The 14642-nt window shown below is 39.9% G+C and overlaps 1 protein-coding gene across 4 annotated transcripts in view; it reads right to left on the bottom strand.

The window, feature by feature from the left end:
- The window catches only part of lamb2l (laminin, beta 2-like), a 45409-nt gene extending 31471 nt beyond the window's left edge, over positions 1 to 13938 (bottom strand). Inside the window, exons 1-3 of one of the 4 annotated variants that reach the window (XM_044118987.1) lie at positions 13862 to 13938; positions 13752 to 13789; positions 2808 to 2887 (exon numbers count right to left, since the gene is read on the bottom strand). In XM_044118987.1, the coding sequence (XP_043974922.1) occupies positions 2808 to 2871 (64 nt within the window). In that variant the 5' untranslated portion in view covers positions 2872 to 2887; positions 13752 to 13789; positions 13862 to 13938. Of the gene's footprint in view, positions 1 to 2807; positions 2888 to 4462; positions 4608 to 6933; positions 6953 to 13751 lie in introns of those variants that run through there. The other 3 variants (XM_044118978.1, XM_044119006.1, XM_044118997.1) reach the window with 3 other exon arrangements.
- Positions 13939 to 14642: the final 704 nt, after the last annotated feature.

The raw sequence follows: 14642 nt of genomic DNA, 5'->3' as shown, positions 1-14642 counted from the left end.
GAAGTAGGATAAATTCCACAACATTGGGCAACAACAGTGTACCCCAACTTCATGAGCTATCTATTTCAAATGTAATAATGACAAAAGAAGACAAGAAGCTGAGAAATATACTGACAGCAGCCAAGAGACACCCAGGCCAAGCAGAAAATACAACACATTGCAGCTATGAGACTTCAACAGAAAGCACAGATACAAGAAAATCATAACAAGGTCAGTTTAAATTTTATCAGTGTTGAGGCTGGAAGTATCAGGCCTTGGTCCCTCCCTTCTATTCAAACAACCCTAACAAAGATTACAGAGCTTGATTGAGAGCTACAACAGAGTGTCACCTGACCTCACTCTATAGGTATTGCTTTACACAACAGGTTCACTCTCTGGTCAGACTACCCAGGTAAAGCTCCATAAAAATTCCACACACAAAAATATTCCAATCCTCTAAGATAAAGAAAGTAGATTTTTTTGGTTTTAAAAGTATACTCACAACAAGGACCAGAGAGTAGAAGAGAAGCAGTGACCAATACTAAAAGTATCTGAAGGCAAGAATTTCTTTTTATCTTAGCAATTAATTTGATTTCTGATTTAGTGCTTCCATTACTTCTGTTTGTTTTGCATTACTTCAATTTTTCACCACCACACAGGTTGTTGCTGGAGGAAAATATTCTCACTGACTGAGACAGTGATAGGGGTATCCTTCAGATGTGTTGTGATCTCTCTGTGCTCCTCTGTCTAGACATGTACCCCTCAGCTTTTCTCATAAATTAGCCTCAGTTTTAATCACCGACTGAGCGTATGTTTCGACACAGACCACACACTTGCTGAACTATATTAGAAGCTTTGTGTCTGTTTTTGTCTAATGGATTTCTTCAAATCTGCTAGACTGAGACATATTTGAATAGTGTTTGAGGAGGTAATTATGAGGCTAACCCACTGTGAAACTCCCATAAAGCTATGTTTATTCTTTGAAGTAAATTTCTAGCCTCTGAGCCGTCAGAAATGGCTTCAGGTTCAGTATTGCTGGTTTATTCTAACCATAAACATTGAGAGTATAAGTGCTTGGTCAGCACATTTCTTCTGTTGTGATCACATTGCTGTCGGCTCATGAAGCAGAAACAGAAAAATGGTAAATGGATAAATACACAGCCTGACCAAAAAAAAAGTGCCAACTGAATTTAACTGAACAAATAGGTATGAGCTTTCTATTGAATAGATACAGCATAAACAATGGTCTTCCAGCTGGTGCAATGAGAAGCTTTTCATTTCTTAAACAACCATGTGGAAGAACACAACCTGGCTAGAATCATTTCCACACACAATGTGAAGGATAGGTTGGGACTAAACTGTTGTAGTCATAAGAAAACCACTGGATACTGAAGCTAAATGGACAAACAGGCTGCAATTAGCGAGGAAACATAAAGGCTGGGCTTTAGAGCGATGGAAGAAGGTCTGATGAGTCCAGATTGACCCTCTTCTAGAGTGATGGTCACATCGTGATAAGGAGAGGCAGATGAAGTGGTGCAGCCACCGTGCTCAGTGTTTACTACCACTGGGAATGAGCAACCCGCTGTGATCTGGGGTTGCTGCAGATGGGCAGGTCCAGGTTCAGCAACATTATGACATTAGATGATTATCTGAACATACTGAATGACCAGGTTTGTCCATCAATGGATTTTTCTTCCTTGATGGGACTTGGACAAACCAAAATGACAGTGCCAAGCTTTATCAAGCTTAAATTGTGGATCAGTCACCATAGTCCAGAGCCCGATTGAGAATCTTTGGGATGTACTGGAGATGACTTTGTGCAGTTTAATCATTTCTTTTCTGAATGGTCTAAAATACATAAAGACTTTTTTTACCTAGCTTTTCATATTGGGCAAAAAGGATTTGGGGGTCAAAACAAACACTAAGTAGCTGTTTAATTGTAGTTTGTCTCCAGCAGTGTGCTTGAGACCATCTGGTCTGTCAGAGTAGCACGTGCCACTGGAACATATCCACCCAGGAAAAGTCACACATAAATAGCCCTAAGGCATAATCCTGGTGTATATAGCAAGAATGCAAGAACGGAGGAAAAAGTCACTCATCCGAGGCTCAATTCCAGGTGTCAGAGGGCTGGACAGAACTTCTGGTTCTTTAGCTACTCTATACTCACAGAACTAAAGTCCAACTTTATTGGACTTTACCAGTATAAGTGTCATTAAAGTTCACTGCTTCTATCTGTACACAAATGCAGACTTCTTCTATCTAGTTAAAGATTAATGTAAAAGCTGAAAGAAAAGACAAGTGTGTGCAGGTGAGTTTGATCAGGTGAGCTCAGGTCTTCAGGTTTTATCAATCCATGTGTTCTTCAAAAGGACACATGCAATGTTCAATTCATCAGGTAAAACACAGATTAAAATCAGCATTAGTGATACAAAAGATATCAGCATCAACATCAGTATCGACCGAAGGGGGAAGGGAGGGAGGGAGTTGACTATGTGGTATTTGTTTGGTCATCTCACAGTGATTGTGACGCAGTGCAGGTTGTGTGGCTGCTTTTCACAGAGTGAGAAGGATGGATTAATATATATAACATATGTCAATATTGGTTGTCGTTTATGTCGGCAACATTAATATCAGACATCAATACTGACCCAAATTTTCATAACAATGAATCCCTAATCAATCCCTAATAAATTATCTTTACACTGGACATAACATCTGAACAGAAAATCCCAACACAGTGGCACCAGTGTCACAATACGCAGCCACAAAAACGTTAAGATTTAAGAGCAAACCTAAAATAGTGTCAAACATTTATGAATGCAACTCACCCAGCACCAGCAGGCTCAAAGCAATCATTTTGACGGGCATCTTAATGGCCAAGAGGTTGGACATCTGACTGTCTCTCTGTCTGCAAAACACACAAATAAAGCAATAAGGTAAATAATACAAAGAAAAAAAACATAAAGGAAGTGAAAGTTGTTTTTTTATGGTTTGGTTTGTATTAATTATTCAGAGTTGCTGAAACCAACATTCGTTGTATGAGATAACTTGAATGTATATGAAAATGTAAAAAAGTGAGGAGATGATCCATATATTATCTATAGGCGCTCATCCTTGCAGGGCCATGAAGGGTTAATGCCACTTTCTGAAACATTGGGTGAGTTGTCACTGGTACCTGCTGGACAGAAAGCTAGTCCATCACACGGTAACACCGAGATGCACAAGAAAAGCAAACATGCACGCACTCATACCTAAGGACTATTTAGAGAGACCAATTAACTGTAGGAAGAAGGCAGAGTGCTCAAAGAGAATCCACCCCTCAGATTGAGGGACAAACTCCTACCACCAAATATGAAAAATTTAACACCTTGAAATTGGTCCTCTGTCTCTTTAAAAAATCCTGCTCTTTCTGAAACTCTGCTTTCATAACAACATGGCTCCTGTATTAAACCTTTAACAACATATTGCCAGTGTCACACTGAGAAGTAGTTTGTATGATGAGATCAGCAGATGTGCAGGTCCAGCTGCTAATTGCTGCTGGCTAGTCTGAAGGAGCTGAGTGGGGGAGGGGAGATCTGTGAGGCAGAAGATTTGAAATCGCAGCTCCGAGCTGCGTCCCCAAAGAGGAGGCGATGCGCCTTTGGTCCCTCAAGCCGTTTTGCCCAGCTGAATGGTTGCCATGGAGATTAAAGGATTTCTCAAATATGAATGCAACAATTCAACATTCCATGTATGATTTTGATGTTAGAATAACATTATAGCATGATGTAAAGCTCAACAAAGTATATTTTACATATTACTGCCCCCTTAAACTAATTTGAACTGAACTAAATTGAAAAAGGACCTAAAACTATATTTTACTCATAACCAATGAAGAGACATCGATTTTGATCTCGAGCAACAGCAAATTACAATGGATTCTATATTTGCCTTATGTCTAAATACAGTCATTACTTTGTAGGGTGTTTTATACAACTTTAACTTTCCTGATTGTGACAGCAGAAATAAAGTAGACCACTCCTTAATGAGTGTGACCCTGTTGTAAACTCTACCTCCCCACCTGCTAAACACACTGTGAGTGAACTGCATCAGGATTAAAGAATGACAGAACCTGTCTGTGATAATAGGCACCAGGGGCCCCACAACCATAATCCCATTATGATATCTCCATGTTTCTATAATTCCTTTAATTAAACAGCAGAGATTAGTCAAGATATACCATTTGATATAATAACTGCCCAAGCCAGTAACTAAGCAACTGAAGTAAAAAAATTTTTTTTTAAAACCAGTTGCTCTGTGAAAGCACTATTGTTAAATTTTAACAGCTACATGGTTAAAAGTTTACAGTTCAGCTCCACGTGGCGAAAGCACCGGATAACGTTTTAACCCTGAAATCGCAGCATCAAGCTGCAGAAATGACAAGGATATGGGAGGTTTAGCAGATCTCCAGATGAACATCAGCAACGAGTGAGACCATACTCACACAGCGCCGGGTCACCCCACTCTGCCCTGCGTGGTCAGGAGCTCTCCCTGTGTGTCTCTGCAGGCCCCCTGTCTCTTCAGACTACGGTCTACCAGTGCACGTGTGCAGGTCCTGGAACCCGGCATGCGTGCATTTACGCGTGCATGAACATGCGCCCCAGAATGTGTAAAACCAACTTCAGAGCATAACTGGTGGCAGCAATGTAAAAACAGAGGGAATGCCGCTAGCCAATGGGAGCGGGAACCCCTTCATTCGTTTCCTCCCAACACTAACCTCCCCCCCCACTCCCCCGCTCGGCTCATCACTGGGGTAGAGGCGGCTATTCTTATTCTAATTTCTCTGTCAGTCTCTGGGCCACTGCCTGAAAGAGGGGAACGGTCTCCAGGCCTTTGGAATGCACCACCCTTTTCTTCTGGACACTCAGGGAGAGTGAGACAGAGGAGGCTTGAGAAAAACAGAGAGAGGAAGTTAAAGGAAGAGAGGAACAGAGAATAAAAGGAGGAGTGGAAACTAAAAGCAAAACTAGAATTAGAGAAGATAAAAAGAAGCGTTACACTGCTGAGGGCAAGGAAGGTGAGCCTCAGCCACAGTCTTTTTGAGCTTCCGACAGGTTTTACATTTGGCTCCATCCATTGTCCTATTTACAACTCTCACCAGGTTCCAACAAGAAAAATATTTCCACGGCATGATGCTGCCAACGTCATGAGTCATTGCAGGAATGGTATGTTCAGGTTGATATGCAGTGTTACTTTAATTAATGTTTGCCTAAGTTATATTAGGTCAAACCTCTCTTGTTACAGGTAATTTAGAATTACCTACATCATTTCAATTTGCTAAATGACAGAAAACTTGCCGAGATGTTCTCCTCAGACTGCAGCTCCGAGGAGGAGCTTCAACTTGAAGGCGGAGCTAGGTCCACCCAGGTGTTGTTCACATATCAACAGCTGCCGTGGGAGATTATAGGATTTCTCAAGCATGCATTAAAAAAAATCAAGGCAACACTCCTGGTATGTTTTTTTATAACATGATGTAAAGCTCAAAAAAGTTAATTTTACATAATACTGCCCCTTTAACATATTGCTACCAGGTAGTTTTATCTACAACTTCTACCACAACCGGCCCTTTGAAGACATTCATGATCTTGATTTGGCCTGAGATAAAAATGAGTTTGACCAGCCTGTCTTAAAGGCTGAAATGCCTCCTTGCCATCATCTTAATTTTAAGGACCAACTAAAAGTCTTTATCTGTTAACTGAGGGTAACTTTCCAGAAAATATAAACAGTTGAAACTTAAAGTATGAGTTCAAGAAACAGCTGGCTGAAAGCAAATGATTTTTGCTTAATTATTTTTTTGTGGCCGATATGTGGATAAACTTGTTTCAGCTGCTCTTAAAGCTGCATTCACTTTCCTCAAAGAAAGGCTAACCGGAACACCTAGTCTGAAAGCAAGGTCAGCTCTTTACAAATGTCAGCAAGCCAGTTAGATAGTTGCTGCTACCAGCTACACAAAACAAAGACCAAAGACTCAAAAGATACATCACTTATTGCTCTTTACAGTTAGACTGATTTTTAGCATAAGCATTAAATAATTACAAAACGTTGTTGAAGATCACCTGACTTGTCTGGTAAACACCAAATCTGTTGAGGTCAACTGCATGACCTTGGTTAGATGAATTGTTTAGACTGGCAGAATGGTGCATGTTTGTTCACATGTGCTTAGTATATTGCAATATGTGTTGTTGCAATGCATCATGTTGTGGGTGTGTGATTAAGCAGAGAACTGGGGGTAAAAAAAACGATAGGCGAGAACAAAGCAGCACATTCTGCTCTGTAGCGATGTGACCTTTGGCATCGATTAAAGTGGGACATGGAGGCTCAATGTGCCACTGAGCAAACACAGAGGAGGAGAGAGAAGCTGTCTACACAAGCTCTGCGCATTAGCAATGGAATTATCTCACTGTAGTGAAGTTTTATGTTTCAGCAATATATCAGGTGACCTCAAAGAGTCTCAGGTCTTATTCAAAGACACTGCAGCAACAAACCTTAGGAGTGTTTAGTTGAGGGCTAAGCTGTATTTCAGCAATGCCCATCCATCCATTCATTGTCTACACGGGTTATACCTGCAGGGTCGCGGAGGGGCCGCTGCCTAACTATAGGAGTCAATGGGTGAGAAGTGAACCCCCAGTAGGGCAGGAGAAGCAGCTCTATCGTCTATCAATGTTATTTGCGAATGTCAATTGTGCGTCAGATTTACATGCGAATACAAAACTCCAATTTTCTGAAATTTTGTATGTAAAAAAACAAAACAAAAAACAAATAAGAGCATTCACAAATTTAACACTTTAATATCTATGTAAGAACCTCATCAAAAGTAACTCATTGAAGTCCCAGCCCTACATTTAACGGGGCAGTATTATGTAAAATGTACTTTTTTAACTTAATTATAATGTTATTCCTTCATTAAAATCATACCTGGAGTGTTGCCTTGATTCTTTTGTGGTGGTTTAAGAAATCCTTTAATCTCCATGGCAACCGTTCAGCTGTGGAAAACACCTTGTTGGATTGATCACAGCTTCTGCCTTACAGAGTAGCCCCTCCCCTCTGCAACTCACCCCTTTAGCTCCTTCAGACTAGCCAGTAACAATTAGCAGAACAGCACATTGTAGAGCTCATTGTACAAACTACTTTTCAACTAAATTCTCGAGGAAGGGTTAATAGAAGAGCCATGTGATGACTTCCTGAATGCAGAGTGCCAAAAAGAGCAGAAGTTTCTTAAAGAGACAGAGGCCCAATTTCAAGGCATTAATTACTTGCTTTAAATTATTTTAAGTCATATTTGATATACACAGCGTTTTTATAACAACTCAAGGTAACATAGTTCCTTGATTGTGCAATACAATGATACTATGTACCTGGAAAATATATAACACTGCACCTTTAACACATTAGTCAAAAAATGCATCATGAAGAGAAAAAACACATGAACATGTCACACCTAAATACAAGTGCCAAATCTATGAAAAAAAGTGTGGCATGCTATTCTTCTTAACAGTTTATTTTCAATTACGTCACAACCATGTACAAAATGTGTTGCCTTAAAAAGCAGCACAAAATGAATGACCTTACTGACTGAACTCCAGTTATCATTCTGAACACCCCCTTTACATAAAGAAGTCACTTATTCAAAATCAGCAGCATACATGTCATAACTGTCGAGTTTTTACAATACCTACAAGTGTAATATTTGCAATGTAAGAAAATAACTTCTCTTAAAAACAGTGGTGGACATACACTGAAGACAGTGGTATTTCACTGCATGTAGGCTAAACCTTTAATCAACAGAATAAAAGTATGGAAGATGACACTTAATGTTCTAAGACATCAAAATTACCAGGTTTCATTCTGGGAACTTTAGCAAGCACTCAATCTCAGCAAGAAGATGAAGCAAAAACCAGTTGAAGGTTCAACGCCATAGTGGTGGCATCTGCAGACGCATCTGCAGCGGGCTCAGACAAAGCAAGCTAATCTCAAGACTCTAGTCCAAACAAACCACAGGCACCACATCCATGAACAGCATAACCTGATAAGGATGGCTCTGTGTGTGTCTCTCTCTTCTGAGCTTGTCTGCAGAATTAGCAGATGAATGTACTGAAAATACTCTGTAACTGAAGAAACTGTCAAGGTACGCTAAAACAAGGCTGGGCAGGAAGTGGGAACAAATCCTGCAGATGAGATCATCCTGGAAGTTTGCCCTTTTTCCTTTTCACAGGGAGATGACTCACTTCCCTGGAAACTTTAGATTTTAAGCAAGGGTCTATATTCTCCATTGAATCCAATTAACACACAGACATTGATATTTCCAGTTGCTAACTGAATTATTTTTGACAATTATAACTTCTGCAGAAAAAGGCCAACTCTGATCCTTTTCTCTTAGTTATTTAAAGGGGCAGCACATAGTGCCAGTCTATACCACAATCAAGTAACTATGTTAACTTCAGTTGTGATAAAAATGTTATAAATATCAAACATTTCTTCAAAGAATTTTGATTTCTTGATTTAACACTTTGAAATTGGGCCTCTGTCTCTTTAAAAAACAAAAATTAAAAATCCTGCTCTTTCTGAAGCTCCGCCTTCAGGAAGTCATCAACATGGCTCCTCTATTAACCCTTTAACAACATTTTTACTAGCGTTTCACTGAGACATATAATGAGCTCAGTTGATGTATAGTTCCACTAGGTGTTTGCTAATTACTGCTGGCTAGTCTGGAGGAGCTGAGTTGAGGTGCTTATTGGAAGCACTGAGCTCTGTAAGGTGGCTTATTGGAAGCTTGGGAACTGCAGCTCTGAGGAGAAGCTGTGCCTCGAAGGTGACTCTCAGTTTACCCAGGCTTTTTGTACAGCTGAATGGTTACCATGGAGATTAAAAGACTTCTCAAATTTGCATGAAGGAATCAAGGCAACAGTCCAGGTGTGTTTTTGATGAGGGAGTAACATCATAACATGATTTAAAACTGAAAAAGTCCATTTTACATACTGGCCCTTTAACAGTAAGTTCTGGTATGCAGTTGCCCTACAGATACTGTGTGACGTCACCTCTGCTCCTAATATAAAGAAATATTAAAATCAATCAAATATTTAGAATGCTGTTAATTATTCTAAGCTAAAATCTCAATCAGCTGAAACAAAATTCAGCAGGTCAAAGTTTTGACCTGCTGAAAACTTTGACCAGGTCAAAGTTTTACTCGTGCTCGGTCAGTCCTAATTGATAGCTTTACAATTTTTAAGCACTTTATTATTTACTCAAAACTTAAAATAAACCCAGGGGGGAAAAAAAAGAAAGAAAACTGATTTATATCAAGTTTATCACATACCAAATTAATGGTATGTGATAAACCATTAATTTGGTATTAACTAGACGCCTGTCAGTCATTCTGAGTTGGGACAGACAGTAACGCTGAATGGGGCTGTCAGAAGTTAGCCCTTCGGAAAGACCCAGGGATTTTCCCCAGGCGGTTTGACGCCAGGTTTGTTGAAAATGTAACAAAATGTGATGCATTATTTATAAAATGTAATTATTTTGAGGTATTTAATTTTAAGTTGTTTATTTTAACAACTTTATTGTAAATGTCAGGGAGGGCTTGACCCTCCTAGCCCACTTATACCAGTCGTCCCTGGTTCAAACACTGTCTCTCTGCCATGTTGCAGGCCAAAAAACCTAGACTGTCACAAGGGGGTAGTAGAACAACAGAAAGTGAATACAAACTTCTCTAAGAAATCTTCTAAGTATCACAATCCAAAGACCATGAGCCGTTTCTCCTGCTTGTGCTAAGGTAATGTGCTTGTTTTGGTAGCATTTAACTAGAATGCAAGCATGCATTCACATATTATCACCAAAGTTCACATAACCCCAACTGAGACCTAGTTTCGTAGGCAGACCAGAGTTCTATTCTTTGGTTTGGTCCATCTCAGAGTTTGATTCAAGGTTCTCTCCCTATCTCTAAGAGCTGCAGATCACGACCCGATGAAGCCAATAGGACCACATCATCCGCAAAAAGCAGAGATGTGATCCTAAGACCACCAAAACGGATCCCCTCAACACCTTGGCTGCGCCTGGAAATTCTGTCCATGAAAGTAATGAATAGAATCGGTGACAAAGGGCAGCCCTGGTGGAGTCCAACTCTTACCAGAAACGAGCCCAACTTACTGCCGACTCTGACACCAGTCATACAGGGACCTGACAGCCAGCATTAAAGGGCCTGGTACCCCATACTCCCGGAGAACCCTAACAGGGCTCTCCGAGGGACACGGTCGAACGCCTTCTCCAAGTCCACAAAACACAGGTCACTTATTGCCCCCCAGCACACTTTGGACTCTCCTGGTTTAAGATGATATCTTTCAATGTAGAGAAACAGCTTCAAACCAAGTTCACCTGCTGGATGAAGGAGATCCTCAAATTATTTGAGGCAGAGTCCAGCCTCCTTACAAAGTAAATTTATCTCAGATTTTTTAGAAACCTTTGTCTAAAATGAAGCCATTTCGGATAAAGATGGGCTAGTGAACCGTGAGCCTTGCCATGTTACTATTACAGAAAAACAACAGAAAGAAACAAAAAAGGAGAACATAAAAAGAGTGTCGACCACCCAAACACAGCGCAGCTAGATACATATTTCAGTTTAGACAAAGTGCCGACAAGGAAAAAGCTTTCCTTCAGACATCTTCCTAATCCTCTGCACACATCAGTGGATCACTTCCTCGGAGCCAAAGGAAATCCCATAATTCTGGTTGGTTGGTTGCTTAATGTCTGCTGGCATCATATAGCCTAGAAGGACTATGTAAGAGAATTTAAAGATTTCAGAGAGAGTTTAGTCTCTCACTGAGCTGGACACAGTCATTTCCCTTGAAACTTCAAAGAAAGAAAGCTACATCTAACATCTCCTTCCGCTGCCTCAATCCCACAAAACTTGTCTCTGCACACAGAAGACCTTTTACAGATTAACATACAGTATTTAGGAGGGATGTTCTGAAAGGAGGAGGAGAATTTAGTGACAGGTGATAGACCAGACAGGGGTGCTAAGCTAGTTCGCATAGCCAGAGCGGACAATTGGTTTTCCTGTAATGGTAAGTTGTTTCTGCGCCATTAGAACATTTAGCAGCATGTACTTGAGATTGACTGGCAGCACTAAGGCCCTCCTCCTGGCTCTGATTGGTTGTTTTTGTTTGGGAGTGGTGCATTTCTTCAGATGGCAATAATAGAACTGGGAGGAGGTGGAGGACATCAATCTTTTCACTGATTATCTGTCTCATGTGACATGGTGACAGTTTTAACCCTCAGTTCTCCATCTGTCTGAACCAAAAAGGTACTTGTAGTAAACTGCTGGAGATTTTAAAAACACTTGGAACATCAACAGAAATTTACTGTTATTTTTTATGCTTTTTGGTTTTCCTCATTTGTGCTGCTTTTTTTTCTGTTGTGTTTTAGTTTACTGTTTGTGTGAAAAAGTTACCATTGCACTTAAAATGAAACTCTGGATCTCATGGGATAAGGGACTGGTTTTTACCAGGCTAATGTGAAATAAACACAATAAAATATCACAATGCCAAAGAAGAAAAACAGCAATAATCTGAGAAAAGCAGCTGGTACAGCTCATCACTTCGATATTCAGATAGTGAATATTCAGGAGGCAAATGTGCAGCCAGTTACCCTACAAGTAAAGCTAAGCCTAATTTAACATTGGCCCAGTCAAAGCCCAGACCTGGAACAGACTGAGATATTGAGGTGGGATCTTACCAGAGCTGTTCAGATGAAAACATTTCAGAAACTATTTTTATTTATGAAACTTCCTTGGCTTTCATTATGTAATCTATAAAACACATAAGAATATATAGTCAAAACCCAGCCAAATGGGGGTCTACATATATTAAAGCAGCCCGTCTGAACCGTTTTCTGCTCATCTCCTGCACATGAGCAGTTGAGCCGCTTTTTAACCTTTGGGGATCTAGGCTGGAGTTGATCTGAGTGGTAGGGTCACAAACCAGATCCCTGAGCTGATTAAAGCTGCACTAAGCCCTGCACAGGCACACAAACGCCTCACTACCCAGAGAAGTTCATGAAATTAATGAATAGTTGCAAGGTACAATATAGCATTCTATTAAAATAAATGCTCTTTACATTAAAATGAGAGTTTAAATTTTACACTAATTGTACAGATAATGACTTGAAATAACTTTAAGACAGAAAATAACTGCTGTTTTATGTGGTAGGAATCTGTTACAGCAACATGAATCCATCTAAAAAGGCACAACCAAACACCAACACTTTTTTAGTGGCTAACACATTTTTTAGTGATCCATTTAAGCAGGACATATTCCTCAAATTATCCGGTACACCTGCTTTTTGATGACTTATCAAAGAAGTTTTTATTTCTTGTGGCGATGTTGGGGAGTTTTATATTTGTTATAAGGTGAGCATAAGATGTTTAATGTTGCTGTAGCTGCAGATAATCCAGCTGCTGCTGCAAACACAGCAACAGAAAAGACAATTCAGATGTTTCATACACCTGAACATATTGAGATCTATATTGCTATGGATTACAATGAAAAAAAAGTGCTGATATATTTGATTTTTAAAGGTGGATTAAACACATTACTGTGTTCAGGAGAATAAGTGGAGACTCGATATAAGCTGTGTTTTTGAGGAAATGAAAGCATTCTTGATGGTTTTTGGGCTTCATGATTAGGGTTAAGGTTTCACAAACAATCAGGCTTTACTGTCCTTAAAGCCTGATTTAAGGACAGTACATGGTTTTATAGCTGAATCACTGACCAGGCGGGTTGTGGGGAATACTGAACCAAGATGGGTGTCAAGTATTCTTTCGCAGGTTTGTTGTGGTTGGTACCATATTCTTTGCTTCGGATGGTAATGGATCTGATGGTACTTTGGAACATCATAAAAGGTATAGATTTTTTTTCACATCTGAACCCTGATTGTGGACAACTCCTTGCTGTTCGTAGAGTTTGGTTAGTGGTGGTGTTCCAGCCTCTGGAGCCTATCTACTGACAGACTGCACACAGGTGGACTTTATTTCACCAAACATGTGACTTCTGAAGGTTGCACCAGAACTTTTTACAAGCTTCATACCTGAACGGTTGAATATATATACACATGACAATTTTCATGCTTTTACTTCAAAATGTTTATATATCAATTGGCTTTTATGATTTTAATTCACCAACTTAGAATATTTTGTTCAAATTAATCAAAAACACATTTAAAAAAAGCTTGTACCTTAGCAAAACACAAAAAAGAGAGGTGAAAACTTTTTCAAGGCACTGTACCTATTACTCAAAATGCTTAGAAAGTTGTGAAGCAGAAAAATACAGCATACTTTATGGTGGTGAGCTATATCTCTCCTCGTTGGGATTATTCTATTAGTATGTCTATCTATTGTATATCTATTGTTGTCTTGCAGGATTTCGCCCAGTGAGGTAAAACCTCTCTAATGATTCGCAAAAACACTCCAAATAAAATTCTCACGCTATGTGCTTTAATTTTGTGGCTGTGCTTGGGAGTTTTATTGTAGGTGTAAATACTTCAACTTTAAATATTTTAACCCCACCAGGAATATAACTGATTTCTCTTCATGAAGGCCCACAGTAAGAAGATCTAAGCCGCAGACTCATCCTGCTCTTCCCAGTGGTCTGTTCATGTTATGCATGTTGTGTTTCCTGGATATCACACAGTAACAAACAATCTGACTGAAAGAAAACTAAAACTAAACCCAGAAAACTCACCTGATCTGCTGTGTGTTGGACCCCTCTGCATCAGCCAGCTGCGCAAAAAAAAAAAACAGTCAAACTTTCTTTCTTTTGCTTTTCTGTCTCTTACGCACACAGAAACTCACTCTGTTCCACACACTCCGACATGCCCCGTCCCGCCGCGGCAGCACGCCAGTGTGAGCTCAGTCTCCGGTTCCGCTGAGGAGAAGGTGGAGGGGTGGGCCCCGACCGCAGGAGGAGGGCCCGTCGGTTCGTCAGGTAGGCACCACCCACGATCACCCCGAGCCCACTGATTTCAATCATCTGCGGAAATTCGTCAGAGCTCAACCAGAACCAGTCCCTGCTCAGTGTATAGAGATCTTTTTAACATTGTTTGTACTTGAACTTCAGAGGAAAAAGAACAGAAAGCATTCACACATAGAGTTTTAAAGATGACCTTTTACATGGAAATAGAAGAGAAAGTTTTTATTCACGCATATATCTTAATGGGGACGGGATTAATAATCACTTTATGTTTAAATATTGCTAAATAACGTTCTGCTCCTGCTGGGGGCTCCGGAGCTGATGCCGCCCCTTGTGGTGGTCTAAGGATATAGCAACCTCACTACAAACTTTTCTATCCTGAATGAGTCAGGGCTGAATTTTTGAATGATTTTTGATTCAGTCACGAAGTTCGCTTCTAATAAGAAATGCATCTGAAAGACGATAAAACAATGATTTTTGAATAATACTAAAAAAAAAGGTAACTTTTTCACTTCACTGAGAGAAACTGGGAACGGACAGCTGCAACACTTCTTGTATTATGTAACTCAGAGATGTTTTGGATTAGACAAGGAAAATTTTTATACAGTAAACTTGCATCTATCTGTTACCATTTAAAGCTGATTAAAAAAAATACATTTTTCA

The sequence above is a fragment of the Gambusia affinis genome, linkage group LG01 (assembly GCF_019740435.1).
Source record: "Gambusia affinis linkage group LG01, SWU_Gaff_1.0, whole genome shotgun sequence".
NCBI lineage: Eukaryota > Metazoa > Chordata > Actinopteri > Cyprinodontiformes > Poeciliidae > Gambusia > Gambusia affinis.
Note: the sequence above shows the minus strand (reverse complement) of the source record. Positions and strands in the feature narration are given on the sequence as shown.